The 27,468-nt window shown below is 35.0% G+C and overlaps 2 protein-coding genes across 2 annotated transcripts in view; one reads left to right on the forward strand and one right to left on the reverse strand.

Moving 5' to 3' along the window:
• The first annotated feature begins 1 nt into the window (after window position 1).
• znhit3 (zinc finger, HIT-type containing 3) lies at window positions 2–3,221 on the forward strand. Its single transcript, XM_039661569.2, has 5 exons — window positions 2–206; window positions 302–339; window positions 1,860–1,922; window positions 2,025–2,108; window positions 2,675–3,221. Exons 1-5 carry the CDS (start codon window positions 139–141, stop codon window positions 2,866–2,868), a joined length of 447 nt encoding a protein of 148 aa, XP_039517503.2. The 5' UTR covers window positions 2–138; the 3' UTR covers window positions 2,869–3,221.
• A 102-nt stretch (window positions 3,222–3,323) lies between these two features.
• myo19 (myosin XIX) overlaps window positions 3,324–27,468 on the reverse strand; it is a 32,811-nt gene continuing 8,666 nt past the window's right edge. The window contains exons 8-23 of the mRNA XM_039661566.2: window positions 27,313–27,409; window positions 23,764–23,840; window positions 22,641–22,731; window positions 21,187–21,352; window positions 18,484–18,557; window positions 18,108–18,343; window positions 17,200–17,376; window positions 15,974–16,114; window positions 15,641–15,748; window positions 15,468–15,538; window positions 13,428–13,507; window positions 11,323–11,480; window positions 10,806–10,935; window positions 6,994–7,079; window positions 6,370–6,702; window positions 3,324–4,859 (exon numbers count right to left, since the gene is read on the reverse strand). Coding sequence (XP_039517500.2) covers window positions 4,746–4,859; window positions 6,370–6,702; window positions 6,994–7,079; window positions 10,806–10,935; window positions 11,323–11,480; window positions 13,428–13,507; window positions 15,468–15,538; window positions 15,641–15,748; window positions 15,974–16,114; window positions 17,200–17,376; window positions 18,108–18,343; window positions 18,484–18,557; window positions 21,187–21,352; window positions 22,641–22,731; window positions 23,764–23,840; window positions 27,313–27,409 — 2,139 coding nt within the window. The 3' untranslated portion in view covers window positions 3,324–4,745. The remainder of the gene's footprint in view (window positions 4,860–6,369; window positions 6,703–6,993; window positions 7,080–10,805; window positions 10,936–11,322; window positions 11,481–13,427; window positions 13,508–15,467; window positions 15,539–15,640; window positions 15,749–15,973; window positions 16,115–17,199; window positions 17,377–18,107; window positions 18,344–18,483; window positions 18,558–21,186; window positions 21,353–22,640; window positions 22,732–23,763; window positions 23,841–27,312; window positions 27,410–27,468) is intronic.

Consider the following 27,468-nt stretch of genomic DNA (forward strand, 5'->3'; position numbering starts at 1 on the left):
CCCTACAGGAAATGAGTTAAAAGTCCCACACGCTGTCAACAACACAAACACGTGCTTCCAGTAACTACAGGCTAGATAACGTCATCTACGTTGGTTTTTTTTTATTTAACGTTAATAGTTCGATTTTCTAAAGTAGTCATGCAGTTGTGTGGAGTTTGCAGCGAACATGTTCCTAAATACAGATGTCCGGCCTGCAGAATCAGATAGTAAGTATTCATGTTCGATTGTTTATATCTATATCTTTTGCTTTTTAGATGTTACAATTATTGTTAATTAAATAACACATTTCTTTTTCTTCTAGTTGTTCAGTGAGTTGCTTTAAAAGACACAAGGATGATGGTACGTACTATATTCTATTTATAAATATTCACATTTACGTATTTGGCAGATGCTTTTATCTAAAAGACTTGCATCCCTGCCTGGGATTCGAACCCATGACCATGGCGTTGCAAGCGCTATGCTGTACTGATTTATCATTAATTTAATCAAATAATAATGCATTATTTTTAGTATTAACATTATAATACTACTGCTACTACAAATGCTTAAAAGTTATTGGCTAGATAAAGCCGACATTCTGATCTACTCTTTATTTCTTCTTCTTCTTAGACTTTAAAGATTTTTAAACAGTTTTTTCTCCTAGAGCTTTAAACCCGGTTCAGATCTTCAGACTGTTCTGACCCGGGTTGTTGGATCTTTTCTAACTGATCTGACTTACGATTTTCGCTAAGCTAGCACTAGCAAAGCTTGACACTATCCTAGGGACAACATACTAAAACATGATAGCAATGTGTTAAAGTCTCCTTGTGGTGAAAAGCTTTTAATGTTGCTTATGTGTCTATGTGGTGTTTTTAATACGCTTTAAGACAAATCATGTGTAAATTCATAAGTCGACAGCATTGCTGAGTATTTTCTCCTTAAAAATGCAGTGAACCAAAAACACTGTTTGGATTCGCTGGTGTTTCTGACGTCACAAACGATCTTGTAAGTCAACCAGTGGATCTCTGAGTGAGTGAGTGAGTGAGTGGAGGCGGGGCTCATTTGCATATTTATAGAACTGCGTATAGTAAATCATATAGTAAATAGTCAATATGCAATTTTGGTGATTAAAGATGAGTTTTTTTAAGTGATAAAATTACCAACTACAGGGACTTTAAAGGACAACTCCGGCGCAAAATGAACCTTTGGTCTAATTACACATTGTTACCTAGTCAACCGTTATCTGAGATTTTTTTTCATGATTGCCGAATGTAAATAGTTTTATCTCTAAAAACAGCTAACTCATGTTAGCAACATGCCATCAACGTCTTAATTCTAGCAATGAGCCAAAACATGCTAACAATAAATGTGCCAATTCAAGCAACATGTTAAATCATATTAGCAACATTGTTAAATAATGCTAACATGCCAGCTATTTTTTGCATCATGCTAATCATGCTAACAACATAATAATCATGATATCAACATGTTACCAATGTGTTAAATCATGTAACCAACATATTAGCAACATGAAAATGTTAGCAACATCTTACTTATTCCAGCAAACATGCTAACAGTGTGTTAAATCATGTTGTTAACATTAACATGTTGTTAAATATGTTAGCAGCACCACGTTAGCAGTCCGTTGAATAATGCTAGCAATGTGTTAAAACATGCTAACAATATCCTAATTATGCTAGGAACATTTTAAAACATGCCAGTAACATTTTTTGTATTTCTTTCTCTGTGTAAAACACATTTTAACTTTTAATATTTTTGAAGTTTTTTTGAAACGTTCAGACCTGGCTAGTTAGTTATGTTCTGTCTTATATATAAAAAAACAAGACAATGTAAGCTTTTATTTCATTTTGCTCCGATAGATTCATGTCACCCAATTAAAGAGCCCGATCCAGCCTCCAGCACCCCGACCCCAGTGCGTAGCGGTGAGTGAATCACACACACACACACACACACACACACGTTATAGATGCCAAAATCAACAGCCATATTGCATTACATCAAGATGTAAATGTGTTTGATTTCAGCTGAACAGCCGTGGGTTGTTGAGGATCTCCTTGATGAAGACAGTCAGACTGACAAAGTGCCGTTACAGAAACTTCAGCAGCTCGGTATGTCAGGGATGATGAGTAAATATTGATCCGAGTTTAAATATCATAATTAGGTCTTTAAACGCAAAGCTAGCATTACAAGTTCAAACTACACGGACATTTAAGAGATACGGTATACACTAAATACCACTTATTACACAGATTTCACCACATATACAATTATGGCGATAAGAGAGATTGATTTTCGATTTGAGATACAAACACGTATGATTTTAAAACGGTTTACAAAATAAGAGTCACAAAATGGCCGCCGCTGCGTTTGTACAAAACGAGAGTGCGAGTTCACGATCCTGAAAAAAAAAAAAAAAGTTCACGATACTGGATGGCATATTTAAAGGGATAGTTCACCCAAAAATGAAAATTCTATCAGTTTACTCACCCTCAAGTTGTTCCAAACCTCTGTTTATTTGTTCTGCTGTACACAAATAAAGATATTTGTAAGAATGTTTTAATTAAACAGATCTCAATCCCCATTGACTTCCATAGTATGTATTTTTTCCTACTATGGAAGTCAATGGGAATTGAGATCTGTTTAATTGAGATCTGTTTGTGTTTCCTTCACACAGGAGATTCAGAGGCGCTGAAGGATCTGTTGAGGAATCCTCATCTCCGACAGCTGATGATGGCAGTGGACTCGGCCGGAGATAAAGCCAAAGCCATGAAAGACGCCATGCAGGAGCCGCTGTTCGTGGAGTTTGCGGATCAGTGCTTAAAAATTATTGAACCTACGCAAACAGACAGTGTCGATGACGGATACTGATTTCATTGAACTCTTAATGAGCAACACACATCATGACAGTCCATTGGGTTTTGTTTCAAACAATCTGAGTGATTTACACTTATGTCTGATAAACATACTCAAATAGCTCAAATTAAATTTGTTGCATTAGCATGTTTCTCAACATATTACTGAGCCTTTGTGTTGTCACACATGCACTATTGCATCCAGTCGTTTATAAAACGTCATGCATTTTATAATAAATGTAAAAAGACACCAAAAACAGAACATCTGTAATGATTTTTATTTGAATCATCAAAGTTTGACAAAGTGTTTTATTGGTTTGTTAAAGCAGTACCTGAGCACAAACAATAAACACGTTTTGTTGATTAATGATTAATGAATTAATGATTATAAATATTGATTATTTTTGGTAATCATTGCACATAGTTCCTAATCAAAAACACCTATGGAATGTTGTGTAGTCGGTGTGCTAAATAATCTGAACGATAAATACATATGCAAATAGTACATTAATTCAGTTTGCTTTGGTAAGAGCATTAACAGCAATGCTGAAACTACAGCTTTTTCCAGTATTTTATCATGTCTTACATATGTTGTGCAATGAATAAATGTACAAAACTTGTCTTTATCAATACTATGTTCTCCATCATCTCAGTAATTCTAAATATCATTATTGTAACATGTTTTAAGGTGCTCTATGTAGAATTAAGAAACTCTTGTTTTTAGCGACACCGGTGGCAATTAAGTGAACTGCAGCAGAGACTGAACCGTGATTCAAGACTCAGATAAACTCGTTCTCCACTTAGTTAGAAGTAAAAGGAGTCGGAAATAGCTTTGCAGTGATTTACTGTTAACGAATATCCCGCCAGAGAGCCACGTTTAGATGATTATGTGAGTATGTGCTGCTCTTTCCTCTCAATAACACAATAAACACACACAGAAATGAGAAAGCATCTGATCATAGAGATGTGGACATCAGCGACAAATCACACAGTTATGATAGTTTGATTATAGAGTATGATTGACTCTATAGATTGACTATGTGAGACTACTTTGAATAAATCTCTTTTCTTTGACGACACATTGACATTACAGTCCAGAACGGCTCTTTCACTATTATCCTGAACATTGTATGAGCATTAGTGTCAGTGAACAGAAGAGAGGCTCTCGGGAGTGTGTATAAAACAAGCATCTGCGATTTTCCCGCCAAAAACGTCCCGAGTCCTAAACATAAAAATGAACTAGGAAAGTCAAGTTTCGCTACAAGCTGTTCATACATTGGCAAAAAATTATCATACATGAATATACTTACATATAGCCGTTTTAAAACATTATTTTGATCAGTTTGTACACTGATATTAAAGACCCCCAGCGGATCAGGGTAATCCGAGCTAGTGTGAGCGAGAGGAGGCGGGGCTAATTAGCATATTCATTAATCCGTATAAGGGTGTCGAGTTACATTCTAGCTATTTTAAGGCATTAGGAATGTATTTTAAATATGTAATTTTGGTGATCAGAGAAGAGTTTTAACGCATCAAATTATTGATGACGGGGGACTTTTATACAAATCAAATTAAACACCAGAGTTTGGGATACATCAGCAGCACATTATATATAAAATATATTCACGATATAAAGCTGTGCAAGAAACATTATTCAAATCATAACAGAAAATGCTAGTATAAAATAAAGTCATAGTTATAAAACGCTCTACAGGACTGAAGAATTAAAAGGCACTTGTGCTTGATGCTGAGAGAGCGTAGATGCAACTAAACGCTGAATTGCACTAACGATAAGGCAGCTAAATGTTTAATATCACTCGATGTAGTGTGTTTCAAAGGTGCACTGATTGCATGAGAGCTTTTAGCAGCATGATGAGAAAAGGAGAAGTGCGGTCAGGTTTTCTCCAGCAAGATCTGGTTGAACCCGGTCACCACGTCGGCCTTGTGCACCGGGTGCCTGTCGGCGTACAGAAGGGGAGATCTCTGCAGATGCATCTTAATGGACCCCTGTCAAAACAAGCAGCCAAAGCAATTAAAACAGGACTTTTATTTTGTCTTCACAAGGATTTCCTTTGTGTAGTCAATGTCCACACAATCCATCCTAAACAGTGTGTGAGATTAGAAGAAGTGTGTCACAAAGCATAGTACGTTATCTATTATTTCCGGTGGATTTTCGAAAAGCGTGGATCCGTGCTCACTATAACGGCTAATATTACCCACAATCCATTGCACATCGGAGGAGGAACTACAAACGACACGAGTAAAACGTTAAAAAACTACAAAATACTATAATACTATTCGAATTCCATTCCTTATTTTATTTAACATTCAAATATTAAATGCTCAAATTCATCCTATTATTAATATTTACGACATTACTCAGGCTTATGGATCGCCGATGCCACTATAGCATGTGGTTGCTTTAAGACACACCATGTGTAAGTTCATAAGTCGCTGAGTATTTTATAGAGCCCGACCGATAAAGGATTTTGAAGGCCGATACCGATACAAATATTTGTTGGTTTTAAAATCCGATATATCGGCCGATATTATTTTTATTTTTTTATTTCAGAAACGCGCATCAAAATATTAACAGATTTCCCTAACATTAGTTATGTGCAGTTATTTATGAGTTAACTAAAATAATATGATAATGCATTTTAAAAAGAAACTTGTTTCTATCGTCACAACAGAACAGAGGAACATCAAAATATATTAAAGTTCTGATGAACAAAATTAGTCCCTACGTTGCTTTATAAGCTACCTTATAATTACAATGTCACCTTTGCCTGCACTTTTTACAAATTTTTCCATCAAGCTACATTGAACCATTTTCAATCATCAGTTGGTAGTCAGTCAAGTCAAGTGTAGAGCACCCTCTGGTGGACAAACTATACAACTCCAACACTCATGACATGGTTAAAGCGTTTCGTCCGTTTTTATTTTATTTTCGAAATATTCATTTATCGGCCATTATAACTGCCGATACCGATATTTTAGAAAATGCCTAATATCGGCCGATAATATCGGCCTGCCGATATATCGGCCTGGCTCTAGTATTTTACAGTATTGAACCAAACACAGTCTCAAAAACATAGTGTGAAAATCGCTAGTGTTTCTGACGTCACAAACGACCTTGTAACCAATCAGATCACGTCTGATCGTCAACCAGTGGATCTCTGAGCTGAGTAGGTGAGTGGAGGCGGGGCTCATGTTGCATATTCATAGAACCGCGCATACTAAATGAGGCGAGGGTGTCGAATTACATTCAAGCTATTTTAAGGCATGAAGGAAAAAACTTTTAAAAATGTAATTTTGGTGATAAAAGATAATTATTTGTAATTCTTTTCAGCAGAAAATACTCAGCAATGCTGTCGACTTATGAACTTACACATGGTTTGTCTTAAAGCGTATTAAAAACACCACATAGACAACATTAAATGCTTGATTTTCACCACAGGAGGAATCATTTGTGGCCACTCAAAGCTTCTAACAGTATATTGGAAAAGTCTCTTACCCGTGGCTGAGCTCTGATAGACGCCACACCCTGTTCAAACTGGTTGGTCTCTACTTTGTATTCATCGTGTCTGAATGGGATCTTCAGACAGGCCATCATGGTCATGATCCGCTGGAAACCAGTGGCCGTCAGAGACACAGTGATGGTGGGAGCAGAAGCGATGGCCAGCCCGATCGGCCAGCTTCGGACCATGACGGGCTCCTGGATGCTGTCGAGTTGTACTGACCCTCTTTCCCTCAGCAGAGGATCCATCTTCGGCAACACACATGACTCTTCCTCCATGAAATCCTCAGCATCATCCAGCTCGGCCTCAGCTAACGCATCCATCCACGCCTATCGAGAAGGAACGCACACATTTATTTCCCAAAAATTAAAAATTAAATGTAATATTTTCCTTCTGAAATGATTAATCGCGATTAATCACATCCAATATAAATGTGTGTACTGTGTATAATCATTTTGTTATACAAACACACATGCATGTATATATTTACAAAATCTTTGCATGTATATACTATATAAATATTTTATATACAAATAACATTTTTGGAAAAGACATACATTCAATTCCCAATGGATAAAATCAAGTCCTGCCAAACACTTAAAAACCAGCACAATGCTTACTCTCCAGCGCCTCCATTTGGTTTGGATGACCGTTGCAGCTTTGTGCCATTTCTTGATTTCACTTCTGACCCGCCAGGATCTCAAACCTATGATAGAGACACATACAGTTGAGTTAAAAACACTGTATAAGACTATACGAATACTGGATGGAGCCATTTGTCATAGGGGTTGAACAACTGCAGATTTTATTAAGTCGACATTTATTTGATCAAAGTCGAGTCGACTAGTTGCTGATGGCGTCATTAAAGGGGATGTTGATTATGATTTCACTTTCTTAACTTTAGTTAGTGTGTAATATTGCTGTTTGAGCTTAAACAACATCTGCAAAGTCACAACGCTCAAAGTTCAAAGCAAAAGGGGACATTTTCTTTTAAAGAAATTGCCTTTTATGGAATTTACACAAGATTCATCCCGGGTTAGTGACATCACAACTCTAAAATCTACATAAACCCCGCCCCCGGGAATGTAATTTATAGATTATCATGACAGAATATGCTAATCAAGGACTAGAACTATTCATCAACTAACCATTCAGAAATATCTGTCTGACGTGTTACGGTTTTCAGGACACAAGCTCTTGAAGCTCCGCCCCCTGCGCCGGGAGCTAGCAGCTCGTTTGCATTTAAAGGGACAGACACAAAACGGTGCGTTTTAACATGCTATATAAAAATATCTGTGGGGTATTTTGAGCTAAAATTTTAAATACACACTCCAGGGACATCAGAGACTTATTTTACATCTGGTGAAAAGGTCATTATACCACCCTTTTAATGAACAAAGAAGCTCGAACCTCAAGCTATTTTAAGTTAAATTTTATTTTCAAGGAAGCACCATGTCTATTGATGGGTAAAGCGATAGCTAGTCCACTTGAGATCCTTTCAATTTAAACCGAATACAACCAAAACAATATTATTCTGCAAAATGTAAATTCCAGTAAATGCTAGAGGGTCAAAAGTTATATAGTGTACCTTTTAAAGTTTCATTACATTAGTAATAAATCATAAAACATGGAATCCAGACGAATTAATTATTTTTTTTTTTTATCTTTTTGTTGTTTTTGAAACATTTTTAAATTGTTAAAAGGTATGGTCTGATTATGGGACAGGGATTATACTGTGACTCGGTCATCTTTTGGCTTTCCTGATCTCACTGAAGCAGGTGTTTGGCTCAGGTGAGCTGAATCTGTTCTGGGTTTAAGGGATAATGTGTCAGTGTCTAGACACACAGCAGATGTCTACTTCTAGCCTTCTTTACACCTACACACAAACACACTCACCTATATACTGTATACACACAATGTAAAAAAATTAAACTCCATTTAGGGCTGAATAGAGAGAAATACAGGTCAATAATAGGCTGTTATTTAGACTGAAGGGGTGCCAGATACTAAGGAATTGGTTTTTTTTATCCTCTTAACAAGCACCTGATCTTTTCAAGGCAAAGATATCTCTGATCCACGGATGTGAGTGGGAGAAGAAGCCTCCGTCAACTTTAGTAGCATTGCTAGCTAAATGCTTTACTAGCATTTAGTAGTGTGCTAACAAGAAAATATTTATTTTTTTAACTATGCACCCCTCAAATAAGAACGGAAAACCTGGATTTTTTTTCATTTCTAAATCACATTTGCAATTTTTGTTCGAAAAATAGCAATTAAAGTTGTCCTCCCAAATAATGGAGCCCTATCTGGGGAAAAAAAAGCGGTTCCTATATGAATCTACCGATTTGCATCAATTCACAAATATCAAAAAACTATGCCATGCGATCTCGAATTCAGTTGTGGACTTTTAAGTATTCAATGTAAACAGAATCGATTATCTCCAACACGAAAGAAAACAAATGTGAGAAAATCGGATGTGTAACTATATCCACGCATTCACTTTTAAAGGGCCATCCGTTTCATTAATGTTAAAAAATATATTTAAAAAAAACACTCGCTGCTTTTGAATGAATCTCTTTTTTTTATCTTTATTATATTTAAATCACACAGTGTTTTATTTTTTACATTTGATTATTCAATTTCGGTAGTATTTCTTACTACATAAATAAACCTATTAGGGATGGGCAACGATTAATCGCATCCAAAATAAAAGTTTGTGTTTACGTAATATATGTGTGTATAATTATTTTGTATATATATAAATACACACACATGCATGTATATATTTAAGAAATATTTGCATGTATATACTTTATATATATACATAATTAATATTATGTATAAATATTTGATATATTAAGAACACATTTTTCTTAAATATATACATGCATGTGTGTGTATTTATATATACAAAATAATTATACACACACCACACGCACATATATCATGTAAACATAAACTTTTATTTTGGATGCGATTAATCCCGATTAATCGTTGCCCATCCCTAAAACCTATACAACTGTCCCTGAAAAACTTAATGTTTTTTTAATCTGTATATTTTTTTTCAATTGGATTTGTCCTATTGTTTGTAATTTGCTTCTTTGTTCCTATTTTTAATATAAAAATAAAATAAAATAAAATTGCATGTCTTGCTTTTTTATAGAAGACTGTAATGATTGTGGTTAAGCTCAATTGTTTTATAATATTGGTTTGACTAAAATGGGAAGAAAAACAAGGTTCACATTTAAATTTAGTATGATTTTTTCTTCTTTTAGACTTATTAAAACGTCTACCGCAGTCAAATAAGAAAAGTAACAAAATATATATATATATATATATATATATACGTACAAGTATTCATTACCTCCATGAGCTCATTGTTACTGCCTTTAATTATTACATTGTTTAATTTAATAAATTTCTAGCTAACAGTGATTTGTATATGTATATAATTATAATATATAGTTACCTCTGATCACAGATCACTCTAAATTGCATTTTCTGTAAAGCCGCTTTGAAACGATGTGTACTGTGAAAAGCACTATCCAAATAAATGTGAAATTTGATATTTAACCCTTGTGCTGCATTAGATTTTTAACACCGTTGAGTTCATTAAGGACCAAAAATGGCCACATATTAAACATTGCCTAAAATATTATATATTATTATTATTTTCCACTTTTACCAAGTTATATCTTTTAACCAGCATCAGTCCTCATCATAACTACCAAAAATGTATTCAATTTCAGGATTTTAACCCTTTAATTACCAGTTTTGTTTGCGAAACCATCGATTTGTATAAGAGGAAAAAACACAAAAATTCAATTATTTTCAATAAACTAAATGCAAAGAGAAAACTTTAGATTTGGATTATCACAGTCCCACTTTGCAAAAAATCCCACTTAGCGCGTTAGAGACCAAAAATGGCCACCTATTAAACATTGCCTATTGCCTAAAATAAGGTGCATTTCCACCCATAGGGAATAAATATGTAGTGACGTCATCTGGTGGAATACACTATATAATGCAAATATAATGCTTTTGCTTCAAAATGAAAGGATGTTTGTGCAAAAATCATGTTTCATGTATTATTGACAGCCTCAGATTTAAACAACGTTTTAATGGGTTTCAATGGGCCATTTTTGGTCTTTATGGTGCTGAGTGTTACTATTTGATCTACACAGTGTGTGTTATACATATTTTGCAAAATGGGATCACATTTTTTACATGTATCCAAAAAGTCACAATTTTGCCAAATTTCATACCATTTGCATTAAAACAGCCAAACAGGTCAAAGAAATTAAACTGCAAAAGACCAAAAATGTCCCTAATGCAGCATAAGGGTTAATCAAATCGTGAGCTACCAAAAGATTTAAACCCATCTGTTATACAACAATTAAACCTGTAATCACAAAAAAAGGTGTTAAATGCTAACCTGCTTGTATGCGGGTGGCAGCGCGTGTCCTGAGGCTGCGCTGATGCTGCTGGTACCTGCGCCAGCAACACTGGATACAGAACGCTTTCTGCGAGCGCACGCGGTTCCTGCGATCCTCCAGCATCTCCAACTGCACAACACATGATGAATTAACTACTGACATCAAAATAAAACGTTTTCAACTTCCTACACCTCGGTTAACTTCAAAGTCAAGGACCTTTCCAGGTCCAATACCATCAAATTTACCGTGCAAGATACACTGTTAGATATTTTTCTGGAAGGGACTAAAGAACAAAGAATTTTTATCAGCTGAAAGGCAAAATGCAAATGTTTTTATATAGTTAGATAGACATTATTTAACAGTTTCAGGCTTTGTTTTAGTGGTGGTAACATGTCCCACATATTTGGTTTGTTTGATGGTGGTCACCCTAGCCAGGACAGAGTCAAAGAGTTCAGTGAACATTCAACATTATGCAAATCATGTGACAATCAGAAGTCATCAGAGTGCATGCTTTACCAGGGACTGCGTAAGAAAGACTTTGGTCCTCCCACAATGCACCATGTCGTTGTTGTCATCAGGGCTGAGGGTGGAGTTTGGGACGAGTCTCTCGAGGACCACATTGACCACATCTTTTACAGCAGGTCCCAGAACAGCCTGATCGTTTATCTCAGGGCCTGTGGGCGAGATGTGCTTTAGAAATACAGTGTTCCCCTATAGTCAAAATTACATATTTGAATGCTTTTTTCCCAGAGAAAATAATTTATTCATGCCTTAAAATAGCTTGAATGCATGAACGTAAATTAATCCGACTGATGGATTTGCACATAGTATATCTTGACGCATATTAACGACATATATAAACAACATTAAATACACTTTTTTTCACATTTTGGCCTATTTTACTTCCATAACATGTCGTCTTTCAGACTAGAGGAAAGAAAACATTGATGTAAATGTTTTATTACACTTTCTCTATGTTTATAAGTAGATTTCAATTACAATACATCTCTTTAAAGGCCATTTTCTCAAAACATGTTTTTTGTTTGTTTTTGTTTTTCAGAAAACTCCAATTCTGCCTCACTAACATACAAAAACTTTAAAATTGTAATTGAATTCACTAAAATTGTATTGAATTCACCTGATTTATACAACACTTTACTTCCTAAAACATTGTATAAAAAATAATAAATCTGATTAATGGGGTGATAAAAAGAGAGAGAGATCCAAAATTCCCTCTGTTAACCCTCTGGGGTTTAAAAAAAAAATGTTAAAAATCGTAGCTTCATCGGAATGGTCCGAAACTTGGTGACTTTAATGGTACTTGGTATATGAACACTCAAAAAAATTGGGGATAGGATTTGAAAAGTCTAAGTGGTCGTAAAAAAAATAGTCACACTCAGGACCTTCGGGTCAAAACCCGCATAGGAAATGAATGGGAAATTGGCAAAAATGTGTGTACAATCTACAAATCAGCAATGATCTTGGAAAAAAAAGCACATAACAGTGAAGGGGTGAATCCATAAAACATCAAGAGTGCAAAACAGACACATCCACACACACACACCAAAAAATTCAGATTATACATGTGTTTTGCATTTTTAAAAAGCTCAGTTTGTCCACGAAATGGCATCCATCTAATTTCAAAAATTGCTTTTATGAGGCCAAGGCAATGAAATATAGATTTAAAAAAAATAAAAAAATATATATTTTTTTTAAATATTTTTTTCTATTATATTCAATGGGGGAAAATTTGGTCATAATTATTGCATTAATACTAATTATAAAAAAAATATATATATTTTTGAATTTTTCTCAAAACACCAAAAAAGAAAATAAAAAAATATTATAAAAAATTATGATTTTCTTTTTTAAATATGAATCCCGCACCTTCGGGTCAATTTTGACCCGAAGGCCCCGAGTGTGAGTGTTAAATGAAGAACCCCAGAGGGTTAAACTGTAATAATGTCAACAAAATTAAATAAACTGGGGAAGTACAGTGATTTCTAATCATTTCTATCCTATTCACCTTGTCTTGCTTTCACGCAACTACATTCAAGCTCTTTAGTGTCACCATATTGATTCATCATGATTAGCTAAAAGCTTGTTTTGACTCTTTATTAGAGCAAACGTTCAGTCTCTACCCATAAACCCCCCTTCCTGCAGACTTCACTTCTAATCCGGCTCTAACACACCTGTCATTTTCAAAACACCTTGCTTAATTGGTTTAGCTCTGTTTAGCTCAGGAGCACTTGATTTATCTGAGATTTTGTACCAACTAATGTGCTAATTCATGCAGGATGAGTTGGAACAAGTGTGTACCACATCCCACAAGCAGTGATATGAAACCACATCATTTCTATACAAGATATTACACCAAGATTTTAACTCGACATACAGAAGAGGGAGATAGAAAAGGCAAGCAAGTGCAAAACTGCATGCAAAACACCCTCTAGATAAGCATGCAGTAATTCACCTGAATCATTATTTTAAGCACTGCGTTCATAGAACAAGACAGGAAGACATAAGAGGAGGATACTGAAAGAAAAAAGACAAGGATCAGGAATTAACGAAGAGAACAAGAAAGCAGACGGCTCTGTGTGTCCACTTGGGGTTGCACGTACTGTTCTCTCGATTCATCTGCGCTGCTAGTCTGTAGTTTGTGATCAGCCCGTATCTCTGGAGGAAACTGCAATACGGGATCCTGGCGGACAATACAAAAGACAAGTGATCATTCTGAGGGGAATTCTCTAAACTCGAGCTGATGTGAGATATACTCATTCTTGGAAGCAGTCTTCCCTTTTAACCCTTGTGCGACCTTACTGACATGACTCCTTTATAATCATGACAGGACTAGAGCCCGACCGATAAAGGATTTTGAAGGCCGATACGATACAAATATTTTGGGGTTTTAAAATTCGATATATCGGCCGATTTTTTTTATTATTAAATGTTGTTGGATTTCACACACGTGTAAAAGAAAAGCTAACTTTTCTGCACAAGATACGTTTGATACTTTTTCTCTATGTCTAAATGTTCACTCCTCGCAAGTATAACTTACATTTTACAATGCAGGGACTGTAACTAGAGATATGCGAGTTATTAATACAGTAATAATTACTTTATTTAGGCAGAAAAAGTTCATTGTGGTTTCCAAGCTCATTAATGTGGTCTTCCACTGATGATAGTGGCATTAGCTAGCTTTGTGGTTAGCTAGTCTATGATGAGCCATAATTTAGCAATAGATAACATCATACTGCAAATTGTAAAACATACATTTTTAATATAACAGGCCAAGGAGACATGATTAAAGCATGTTTCGTCCGTTTTATTTTATTTTTTAAATATTCATTTATCGGCCATTATAACTACCGATACCGATATTATGGAAAATGCCTAATATCGGCCGATATATCGGTCTGGCTCTAGACAGGACACGTCCTGAATATGAAGGAGGGTTTATGCATGCTTATGACAACTAACATTAAGTGCCATTCGCTAAATTATGACATTTTTAATGCAAATATGACATTTTTTGAGATGTCATGTGGTTGGTTTTAACATTGGCTGTCATGAGGCCATTATAACATTTTAATGAGAAATTTAATTTATACCACTGTAGTTGAGGACACGAAAAATATTCATGACGCAGTTATAATGCCTCATGACAGCTAATGTCAAAGCCAACCACATGACAGATTAATGTAATGTTAACCCATAAAGCTAAGTGCTTTCTTCAGTTTGAAAATTAATATGCTATGTCATGTTTATGACATTTTTGACAGTGTCATGCAAGTCTCATGCACACCTCTTCAAGTAAGGTATTACCACTTTTTGTCTTTGTCAGTTTTGTTTTTTAAATAATTTTTCCAGTGTTAATGCCAAATGCATATATTTTGACACAGTTGTGTATTTTTATTGAAATTTTACTATTTCACCCCCATTCCCTTTAATACATGTATTTTACACTAGTTCCACTCAGGACCTTAAGAACAAAAATGTCCCCATTGAAACTCATTAAAGTCATTTTTAATCCCAGGATCATTTAACTATAAAATTATAAAAACTTTGTTAAGAGGCCTTCATTCTGACTATTTTTTATCAGATTCTCAGGTTTGGCCTATAAAACAAATGTTCACATGTTTCTGCTTCTGCACATTATAAAGCCAATTGGATAAATTATGCAGCTATGATTGTGTGGGTGTGTTGGTATGGATGTATGTGTGCACTAAAATAGTGTGTGTGTAAAATATTTATAACGCAAATCACAAATCCAACCAGTGTACCAATGGAGTTTTGCTGGATCTAATGGGGGAAATTACACTGAAAGCTCATTTTTTGAGATATCAAATTCACCAAACCAGTTTAGATTTAAGGAATTTGAAGGCATTGGTTTTGTAAAATATATATTTTATATAAAAAATGTTCATAAATAATTTTTATAACTTAAAACCTCTATAACTAATACTTTTTTACTTATACAATAATCTGCCAAAGGGTCCACCTCAAAATTAGACAGAACTTAAGCTCCCAAACTGACAGTATTTTGACACAGAAATTGTTGTCCTCTATGAACCAATGTGTAACTTCTTTTTTTTAAGGGTTAAACACTTGTATGATGTGGAGATTATATTATAAGAGATGTGTGGATTATGTAGCTTTACCTGATGGGAAATCCTGCTGCACTGATGTTTATGGTCTCCACTATCCCACAGGCCTCAAGCTGAGCGATGACCTGAACACACACCAAACCAAGACTCACTAAATCAATCCATGACCTATGAACTTGTTTAACCTGAAAGTCAGGGGAGTACACAGAAGTGCGTGTTTTCCGCACCTCTTCCCTTTTGAAGGTGAGCGGTCTGCAGTCCGGGTTGGGTTTGATGCAGCGTGTGTAGTGCGGGGTGGTGCTGTGCAAAATCTTCATAAGGCTTTCAAGGGAGTTCTGCATATTCACAGAAAGACAAACAAATTAAGAGAGTTAGTTCACACAAAAATTAAAACTCATTTTCAGACAAATAAATAATCTGAAATCATCCAATAGTGTCAATGTAAAACTTAAATGATTAAGGGCCAAAACACAATAATTTACAACAAAAGTCATTTGTAAAAATGAAATCTTCCTATGAACAAATCATAAGCTTAATTATTACTTCTTTAAAACCTGTACCTTAAATTTGGAGACGACAGTGATGACTTTACTGTGTCCTCTAGAGCCCTCGCTCTCAAGGTCACCGTCAGCGAAGAGGCTGTGCAGCAATGAATCCTGGGATTTCTGCAGGAGACAGGTGAGCTCAGGAGGAACCGGGTCCTGCAGAACACATGGACACATACGTGAAAAAGAGACAAAAACACAAATGAGTGCTTCCCATACGTTTTATTCATATTTATGTTTATAACCATTTATATCAAAGGTTTTGGACTGGTACGATTTTTAATGTTTTTAGAGTCTCTTCTGCTCCCCAAGGCTGCATTTATTTGATTTTTATTTATTTTATTAAGTAAAATTGGGAAATGTTATTCTAATTTAAAACAGCGGTTTTCTATGTGAATATATAGTAAAGTGTAATTTATTCCTGTGATCAAAGCTGAATTTATCATCATTACTCCAGTCTTCAGGGTCACATGATCCTTTTAGAAATCACTTGAATATTAATAGACATTTATAATTATTATGAGTGTTGAAAACAGTTATTTACATTTTTATTTCAGTATTCTTTGATGAATAGAAAGTTGAAAAGAACAGCATTTATTTGAAATAGAAAACTTTTGTAACATTAAACACTTTTATTTTCAAAAATATAATTTACTTTTATTAAACTTATAATTTATACTTACTTTTATTAAAATTATAATTTATAATTTATTATAAATATAATTTATAATTTCTAAAATATAATTTAAAACACTATATATGTATATAGACCATTTTGCAAGATGTAAACAACACTGGTCCAGAAACACTTCCTGTTTCAGTTTGTAACTGTTTTCTTTATTTCACATGTAAAGAAAACATCTTAAAGATGTTTGTTTAACTTTTTGATTCAGTTTTATATTTTCTGTTGGTTGTATTTTATCCCAGCTTTTATGTAGTGTTAAAAAACTGAAACAGGAAGTGCTTCTGGACCAGTGTTGTTTACATCTTGTGAAATGGTCTATATATATATATATATATATATATATACAGTATATATATATATAATATTCAGCTTTGATCAAAGGAATAAATTACATTTTAAAATAGAGTAAAATAGAATTTAATAAAATTTAATTTCAATTTAATTTTATTTTGATTCAAATAAATGAAGCCTTGGTGCAGAGCAGAAGAGATGTCTTTTAAAAACATTAAAAAAATCATACAGATCCAAGACTTTTGACTCGTAGTGTAGTCTGTACCTTGTTCTTCCCCATCATGCCCTGGATCTGGTAGCTGACTCTGCCGGCATAATGGGCCACAGTGAAATGAGGCTCTTTGCTGAATTTGTCCCAGCTGATATTGGCGTTATCCGACAGCTCCTTCTGCAGACGCACACCGAACTGCTTCGCATCCGATGCACGGTTCAGACGACACTCCTGAAGGACAGACCGACAGAAAGGGAAGGAAGGAAGGAAGAAGGCGACTTCATTAGTTCTATTAAAAAAGCTCTTTCACCGTGTATCAATAAACTATAAATAGTGGAATTCACTATATTCGCGATGCAAATTCAAATACAATGCATTCAGGGTTTGAAAATACCTAATTTTTTAGTTACCGTCCATTCAGAACTTCTAATAACCAAAAAAAAAAAAAAAAAGAAAGAAAATAGAAAAGAAATGAACCAGATTAACTACGTCACAGCTTATATATATCAAAAATGTGTTTTAGTTAAGTCAATACTGTACCAAAAACATAATTTTTTTGGCGAATGTTGGAAAATAACAATGTTTTCTGCTAACCAAATGCTTTTTAATCTTCTATTGCTTCAATGTAAATAAACAAGCGTGCCGTTATTTGTTGTGTTGTGACGAGTGTGTTCAAGTAAGCCAGATATGAGCAGATTCTGTGTAATACGCTGTATTTAATATATCATGATAACTCACGAGTATTTGCGCAAAATCTGTTCAGATTTGACTTACATGAACTTCCCCAGCAAACTGAGTAAACATTTGTAACGCACAATTAATTGGCTAGTGATTTGATTTATTTTTGAAAGTGATTTTTACCGACGGGTGTTCATTTCAAACCCTGATTGCAATGCAAAAGAAACGCAAGATACTTTAACAAAGTCCGAGTTCTCTCTCTGAGATAAGAAGTGGAAGCAGACCTCATTGAGGAGGGAGAAAATGCTGGAGGGACTGCCTTCAATCAGGTCCAGGCAGCCCTGGTTGTCTTGATAGCGTATGAAGGACCACTGAAGCCCCTCGGTCACGTACTCCTCCTGCTGGGCCTTCAGGTAATGAGCCACAAAGTGTTGCTGCAGCTTCTCGTTAGCGTAATTAATACACAACTGCTCCAGGTTGTTCAGGAGGAAACACTCAAAACCGTACACATCCAGCAGGCCTGTGGAAAACACCGGTCAAGGATTTATCCACATTGTTTACCATTTAGAAAGCAAAATTTACAGTAAAAGATTGACACATTAAAATTAATACAATTTAAATTTTTTTTCCTTTGAATAAATAAATAAATAGAATATGTACCAATAAAGTTGCACCACATGGAAGTGTCGGCACACATACTGTTGTTGATTAAAATGACTAACCAGTCAAACAGCCTGAAAAATGGGAAGAAGAAACAAATGTGAAATGTGATGATTAAAAAACTTGCACCAGTATTATAAAAAATATCAACTGTTCTTCAGTTTCAAAGGCGCTAGTAGAGTCAAAGATTGCAGAATTACTCAAGATACGTCACTCGTATTGTTTTGAATGGGGAAAAGTGCAACGCCCAATAAGTCATAAGAAATACGATTTCATTGGTGATTTCAAATATGAAATGTAATCGTTTTGGAGAATTGATTGGATGTTTCCCCATTCAAAAAGATAGCAGGTTCACTTGCATGCCCGAGAGGCGAGTGAAATGACTAGTCTTAAAGGGACTTTGGTAGAGTCTCATGAACGAGCTCAGAAGACCAACGGCCAAGGTCAGGATTTGTGTTTAATAATACATTGCATTTCAGTTTTTTTTTTACCAAACTCAATCATAAACCCCCAGAACACTTTGAATATACGACACGTGACGCATGGGACGTGCACAGACATTTTGAGGGGCAGGGGCTCAAGTGAAAAAAAGGGCACTTCTCATAATGTTTTTTACATTTATTTTACTTTTTTTAAACAAAAAAGTATATATTAACAACTCTAATATTTTTTTAAAATATTAATTAATTTTATCTTCCTCAAACTCATACAATTCTTTAACTTTCAAAAGATGTCTACAAAATAATCAATTCACACAGAAATCATGGTCTCCTTAGTATTCATATAAGGAAACCATGCCACAGTGTGTCAATCAAAGACATATTTGATACACCTGATGGTGACATGCACTTCACATTTGAGGGAGAACTGTATCACCATCAAATAAAACCTTCAAAATCCACATTTCGAGTTTGTTTCTGTTTGCATCTGTAGATTTCTTCTAAATTCACCAATTTAGATTTCTAAACTTCAGGGGAAAGACTCTTGATGTAGCTATGTAAGTCATTAACTCTAATAATAAGAATTTTAGGCCATACAAATTCATAAAAACGTCCGGATTTTCCATACAAGGCCATAAATTTCATTTAGCCACATCTTAAATTGATATGCTCATTCATTCATTATCACTATATTGAGGGAGGGCGTTCTCGCATTTAGCTCCAAAACTCTGGAATGGCCTTCCCGATACGGTCCGAGCCTCTGACTCGCTGACACAGTTTAAAACTAGATTAAAGACGCATCTCTTTAGTCAAGCATTCACATAAAAATGCTTACCTTCTAGTCCTCTGTTATGCCATACGGAACCGTTTGCCACTGAAACTGCTTAACGCACCAGTGGGGCTCGACAGCCTCTTAGACAAACGGGTCGGCGCGTATGGTTGGGTTGCGGAGAGTTCAGGTTACGGAGAGTTTGTGAGTTATAACGGAAATCATTATGAACATCAGCTATGCTAATTATTTCCCATCTGCCTTTCTGCTGTTATCTCGGGACGCTTGTCCCGAGAAAAATGGCGTTCGTCAGGTCCAGTTTTGTGTCCAGCCTCTCACGGGGATTTCGGATGCCCCAACGCCTGTGATGAGACGACTCAACGCCTGTGAAGAGACGACTCAACGCCTGCGATATGTCATGGCGCCGATTTATTCATAAACATTATTTATATTTAATATTTATATTTAAACAATATGAATGTAAGCCAGAGGAGAACTGGCCCCCGACTGAGCCTGGGTTCTCCCAAGGTTTTTTCTCCATCCAATCTGATGGAGTTTGGTTCCTTGCCACTGTCGCCTTGCTTTTGGCTTGCTTTGAGCTTGCTCAGTTGGGGTTATTTAGTGTTTAGCAATGTTGATGATCCTGTGTTGTGCTACTTTCATGTTATCACTGTGAAGCTGCTTTGATACAATCTGTATTGTGAAAAGCGCTATATAAATAAATGTGACTTGACTATACAATTTTTCGCGATAAAACGATATCAAGTTCGAGTCAAAATCGTCAATACTTGATATCAATATAGAGTTCGATAAACGTTCGATAATATTTATGTGGCAAAAGCACATCGAAACTCAGTTGATGCACTCGCCTCACGGACTGTTTATCCGCTCGGCTCAAAGTCCAAACGGCACTAGAGGCGACGCGTTTACTCTGATCGGCGCTTCAGAACTCCTAAACCTGATATTTAGATGCACTATGCATTAAATATATTTGTTTGACAGGGAAACTGTGCGCAAATTGTAATATGTATTTTCTTAAAAAATAAAATAAAAAAGCACCCCAGAAAAAAAGGGCACTTTCTCTCCAGGATTAAAAAGGGCAGGTGCTCAAGCCCCCTTTGATGTCTATGTGTGCACGTGCCTGCGTGACGCATGGGATCATTCTGTCTTTTTTTTTTTTTTTTTTTAAATCTTGATGCTGGTCGCTATGCACTGCCATTATATGGACAAGCAAGAGCAGGATTTTTTTTTTAATTGCTTCTTTTCTTGTCATCATTCTGCATTAGAACAAAACCAGGGCGAGTAAATTATGACTTTCTTTTAATTTTAGGCAGAACTATCCCTTTAATGCAACAGTTTTTTGATGTGGTATTGAAATTGGCAGACTACTGAAATGTTGGTATATTGCATTTAATAACTAATGCAACACTACAAATCCATAAAATATATCTCTACAAACGTTTTATATGTCGCGTTTATACGTCTGTGACTTACCGCGCATAAATGGCTTTAGCAAGACAGTCTCTGCGGACGGTGCACTCCGACCGAGAGCACGGTTTGAGGATGTTCTGTTTGCCGGCGCGCAGATTTCTCACTGTCAGACACGACCGCAGCTCATCTAACGGCACCTGCAGCAGGGCAGCGGTCTTCTGCAGGAAACCTGCACACAACACAGAGTCCTAATTTATTTCATTTTTCATTTCATTTCATTTATTCGGTTTGGTCATTTACAGATCATTTTGGTCATTTCAATCAATCAATCAAATCATCAAAACATTCGAAACATAAACACTATACTGTAGATGACCAGGTGCAGGCGGAAGCTAAAGCTTATTAGAATCAAATGCAACTCATTAATGACAACATCTGTTCATAAATTTAACATTAACACATTAGTGGACCATTGTCTACACCAGAAGCAAGCCTGTATAATTCATTTTTATTCTATTGTATATTTTTCCAATGTTATTCTCTTGTAAAAATTTTTAAACTGAAAAATAGACGTGGCTTGTTTTAACTCATTACAACAACTATTACACAATTTAACTCCTTTATTTGATAAACAGTGTTGTATCAAATATACATAATCCTCTAAGATCATATTTACTTTCTCCCTGGGAAAATAACAATTGCAAACATTTAGGAGTTTTATTATATTTGACTTGGTAAATAAATTTTAACGTGTACAAATCAACTAAATCATGAAACTTCAAAATTTTTGATTGATGAAACAGTAAATTACTAATTGCAAAGTTAATTAATCTGATAACCTTCTTTTGTAATAAAAAAATTGGATTGGTTCTAGTTTTGTCTGTATTTCCCCAAATTTCAATACCATACGTTAAGTATGGTGTGACAAGTGAACTATAAAGTAAATGTAATGTATTTTTACTCAAAATATACTGCAACTTGTACAAAATTGCAATCGTTTTTGATACTTTCTTCTGAACGTTAAAAATATGCGGTTTCCATGTCATTTTACAATCAATAATTACTCCAAGAAATTTTATATGATTTACTCTTTCTAATGTATTTTCATTAATAGTGATCCTGATCTCATTATTTAACTCTTTATTACTAAATACCATGAATTTCGTTTTATTTAAATTTAGCGACAATTTATTCAAATCAAACCAATTCTTTAGTTTATACAATTCTTTCTCTACCACCAACACAAGCGCTGTAAGATTTGAGCCGGAACAATAAATTGTTGCATCATCCGCGAAAATTTAAACAAAAAACATCATAATTTGGCTATTTTCTATCCTCTCACAGGAAAGTGGTGGCGAGAGAGGAGGAATGTGATGGAGACATGTCACAACCCAGACATGAACTTGCATCACCCATAATAACAGCACTTTGTCTCGTCATGTCTGGAATAAGCACCTTAGCTAATTCACAGCCATAACTTTGCTTTTTAGATCAACAAAACAGCAGAAACACCACACCTTCGGAGTGCCCTTCAAGATCACATGGTTGAGCCTCTTCTGATGCAAGACTGAAGTCCACATTCCCCAGCTGCAGAAGACCTGCAAGGATCTTTGCAAAAAAAGTCATTTTCACATCATTTATTTCCATAATTTTACTTATCAACAGCCACCAACTCCAGTCCACACTCTCTCATCTCCTATGTTGTTATTTTGGTGTGTGAACTTGCATCAAAACCTCATGGCTAATTTGCACTGAGAAATCAAACAAACTTTTCATCTCTCAGGTCTACTTTAGTGTGTGGTGTATTTTAGTTATTTAGTCTCTACCCACTATTCATACTTAATAACATCAAAAAAGTTGAAAGCCATAAATCTGGTTATCGGTATAGCCATAAATCTAAATAGGCTGTGTTCCAAATTTGAGGATGATATCTCAAAAAATGAGCTTTCGGTAACAGTTTGTGTTTGGTTGTAGTAACATATTTTCCCCATTGGGTGCCAGCAAAACCCCACTGGAGCTCACAGATTACAAACACACACACACACACACATTTTTTTATAACACACATACTAACCACACTCTGACATCCATACCAACACACCCACACAAATATTGTTGCATAATTTATCCAGTTGGCTCTATAATATGCCGAATCAGAAAACAGGAATAAAGCGATTTTTGTTTTATAGGCCAAACTTAAAACAAAAAAAAAAGGCACCATCTGATAAAAAAATAGTAAAAAATACAATTTTGAAGCCTTGCCATCAGAATGAAAGCCTCTTAACAAAGATTGCATAATTTTATAGTTAACTGAACCGGGGATTAAAATTGGCAGTTTCAATGGGGACATTTTTGTCCAAAAGGTGCTGAGAGGGAGTATTTTTTGTACCTAATGCAAAAAAATATTTTTTTAAGAAATCGACGGCAAAATAGTAAAATTCCAATAAAAATACACACCTGTGCCAAGTTTTTTGCAGTTAGCTTTAACACAGGCAAAGTGATCAAAAAAACAAAACTGAAAAGGACAAAAATGTCCATAAGGATGCACAAGGGTTAATTAATCAGTCCGCACCACCAAGTGTAATCAGTATCTAAAAACCCAACACCCAATCATGAGGTTTTGCCCTTGTCACAACTTACCCTGAAAATCTGTGCCCGTTTCGCCTCATCAATGCCAAGGTTGATCATGGCATCCATCGTCTCTTGCAGACAGTCTTCTGCTCAGACAACCAGAATGCAAGATGTCAAATATTAGAAGAGCCTCCTCAAATTCCTCATAAAACGCTTCACGAAGTATATTTAAACTATATTATCACCCAGATCTTTATATAAAGTTGTATATATAGGTATGACCATCTTTATTGATCGCAAAATGTAAATTATATAATTGTCCAGCTCTTATCTGCTAAATGTGACTACGGTGAAAATCTAGCTTTTAATGTTGTTAATATGTCTACGTGATGTTTTTAATATGCTTTAAAACCGTGTGTAAGTTCATAAGTGGAGAGCATTGAGTATTTCCTCCTTAAAACTGAAAACACGTCTCAAAAACACGCTTTGAAATCGCTGGTGTTTCTGATGTCACAAACAACCTTGTAACCAATCAGATCAACGTGTGATCGTCAACCAGTGGATGGCTGCGTTCCAAACCGCATACTCAATGAGTAGGTACTTAATTTCAATAAGTACTTACTCATCGAGCGCTAAAAGAGTATGTACTTTATAGCCAAATCTCGTTGAGTATGAATGAGAACCGGACATCTGCCATGTTGACGTGATCATGTGACCTACTACGCGTTATCACAAGCGCAACACCTTCATGCAATAAAAAAAATATGAACGATACGTTTAATTAATCTACCTATAAATATCTTGATATTGATGAAACTTGCTCATTTTGTTGTGGTATTGTTGAAGAAACAGCTGCCTATTTATTTTGTGAATACATTTAGGGTTGATTTAAGTTGTTATATTTTAAACCCTACTGACCAACAGTGTTATTCTAACGATATTTTTTTTTATTAAGAAACCCCAAAATCATCATCTCTTGATTATGTTGTTAATTTCTTTATTTTATACCCAAAAAGTTTCTCCTTTAAATTTTCCTCTTTTTCTTCATGAATTTACCTCGTTTCATCCCTCAGATATAACAACTTTTTTATGTATTATAAAGAACTATAATGAAGATATTTAGCCTTTTTTATTGTTCTTATTTCCTGTGTATAAATATAATTTTATGTCATATTATGACACAAACCAATGATCTTTATATTTTCTGTTTTGTCACTATGATTGTTACATAAACTATAGTATCCATGATCTTGCATATAATAAGTTTAAATTATATGAGCGACAGGTGCTCTAACACTTCATAACATCAGTAACTTCACAGCACAACCTAGAACAGCGTTTGTAATGTCTGCACAAAGGAGACGGGCAGCTGCTTGAAGATCTCTTTTGGAGAAAACTGTTGATTTTATACTCAAAAAATGTAAGTATCACTGCTTAAAAATGTATATTATCTCAGAATGAATTTCATTGTTAGCCCACCCCAAAACTTAAACAAAATAATAATATTAAATGCTGACCAATACTTATATAACTTTTTATATACTAAAAATATAATTTAATAAAACAAGCAAAATGTAATTTGTTTTGTAATATGACAGTAATGCATGAATTCATTTATATTGCTAAATGCAGTGAAACATCTCAATTGTCAGTCAATCGATGAATTAATGCATAAATTAATTACATTTTATATACTGACAACAATAAGAAACATGAATAAATGAGTAAAAGAACAAAAAAAAGTAAATAAAAGTAACCATCACAATAAACAAATGCATATACAAGTCAACACATGAAACAGCTTTATTCAAACTACAAGCATATTTACAGGCACTGAACCCCAAACCCTACTGCCGACTCAACACAGCGGTTCCTATTCTTTGATGACAGCATTCAGCGAGCCTCTCTCCACCTGATAAACACACGCGTGTTCTTCTGTCCCTGTAACAGACAGACAAGATTCACATTACGAGCTCAACACTGCATTTACATGCTGAGGTTGATGTGTTAACTCGCTTTTAATCCAACTTAAATGTTCCTCAATATATCAACACCAATAAGGGCCAAATTAAATATATATCATGTTTAGTTACTTTATAGATGTTTTTATTGACAGCACATAATTTGTCTAATGTAAGCAGTGTTGACAACAGTGAATTATCCTACATAATAGCACACACATGTATTTTTCATGTTGGGATGTGCTCACCTGCAATACTTATACAATATTTTCCTTCCTGATGTAAATAGACATTTTAAATAAGCGTATTTAAGATGTATGGTTATGTAAATACACGTTGGAAACGTAACTTTACGGTTACTGGAGCTCCCCTGTTATCAATACATAATAAAACATGTGTTTACAGCAAAATCACAACTATACTATACTATCTAACTCCTTTAGACGTTCAACAGTTAAAACGTTTACTCTATAGTAGTTTAACACATCCGATTTAAACACAAGGAACCGTATTTACTCACATTTGAAAACCCCCGCGTCGCTGATCTCCGCGATGTTGATATTGACGTATCCTCTCGCGTGGCCTCCTGGGATAGATGAGTATCATGAGTAGCCGTGGAAAAGCACTCAAAAATCTGGGCGGAAGCAGTAAGCCATCCGGGAACTTCTCGCCTACTCTTTTTATGAAAACTGATGTTTCGAACGTACTGCTTCCTTCACGAACTGTTTTCGCCTTCTATATAGTAGGAAAGTAGGCATATTGGAACGCACTTAAGTCCGAATCTCGCGACAATTACTACGTCACCCAGGTAATTCTCGCCTACTCTTTTGGATTCATTCATACTTTTTTGCTCGCCTACTCTTTTTCCCATACTAAATAGTAGGGAAGTATGCGGTTTGGAACGCAGCAGTGGATCTCTGAGTGGAGGCGGGGCTCATTTGCATATTCATAGTACCACATATATTAAATGAGGCAAGGGTGTCGAGTTACATTCAAGTTATTTTAAGGAAAATACATTTAAATACGCCATTTTGGTGATCAAAGATGAGCTTTTAACCCTAAAACCGTATTCTGGACAAATGTGGGCAAAACAGTTTTGATTTATTTTTAAAAAATACTTCCCTTGATCTGAGCGGTACAAGACTTGGCTACTTTTCCTAAGTTTGCCTCGTGAACACACAATTTTTTTTTGACTCAATTCTACAATGTTAAGTGGGTGAAAAAAAAAAAACTTCTTAATCTTGTATTTGGGTCAAAAATGGGCACCCATAGAAATAAATGGGAAAAAATAAGCCAAAATAAGACACCAGGTGACCGCAAAGTCACTTGATCTTTAGGTTTTAGCTCTAATGATATTTTAATGTAGTTTAAAAAAAAAATAAAAAATAAAACATAAAAATAAGCATAATTTACATAGAAAATATGGTACTTTTTGACATAAATAAATTCAAAAATTCCCCTCAAAATAAAAAAAACACCATAAATGGATAGACAAAACTTTATCGAAGACAGTGATATAACATTTATAATAAATAAAAATTATAAATGTGCCCACATTTGTCCACAATTACAGGATTAAGGGCTATAAAGTGAATACGGTTTGAGGACTAAGGGATCAAATTAATGACTACATTGGGACTTTAACTTTAGTTCTTGCCTTCTAATGTTCTCTCAGCAAGAGGCAACCAAGCAAAGTCTTGTTCCAAAGGCAGCATCCAATCCAGTCTCTGGTTGTCTGTGGCTCCTTTCATCATCTTCAAATCAAACCAACAACAACCAACATAGAAATGAACACAAAATTGTCTAACGGACA

The sequence above is a fragment of the Pimephales promelas genome, chromosome 4 (assembly GCF_988280905.1).
Source record: "Pimephales promelas chromosome 4, fPimPro1.hap1.1, whole genome shotgun sequence".
Lineage (NCBI taxonomy): Eukaryota > Metazoa > Chordata > Actinopteri > Cypriniformes > Leuciscidae > Pimephales > Pimephales promelas.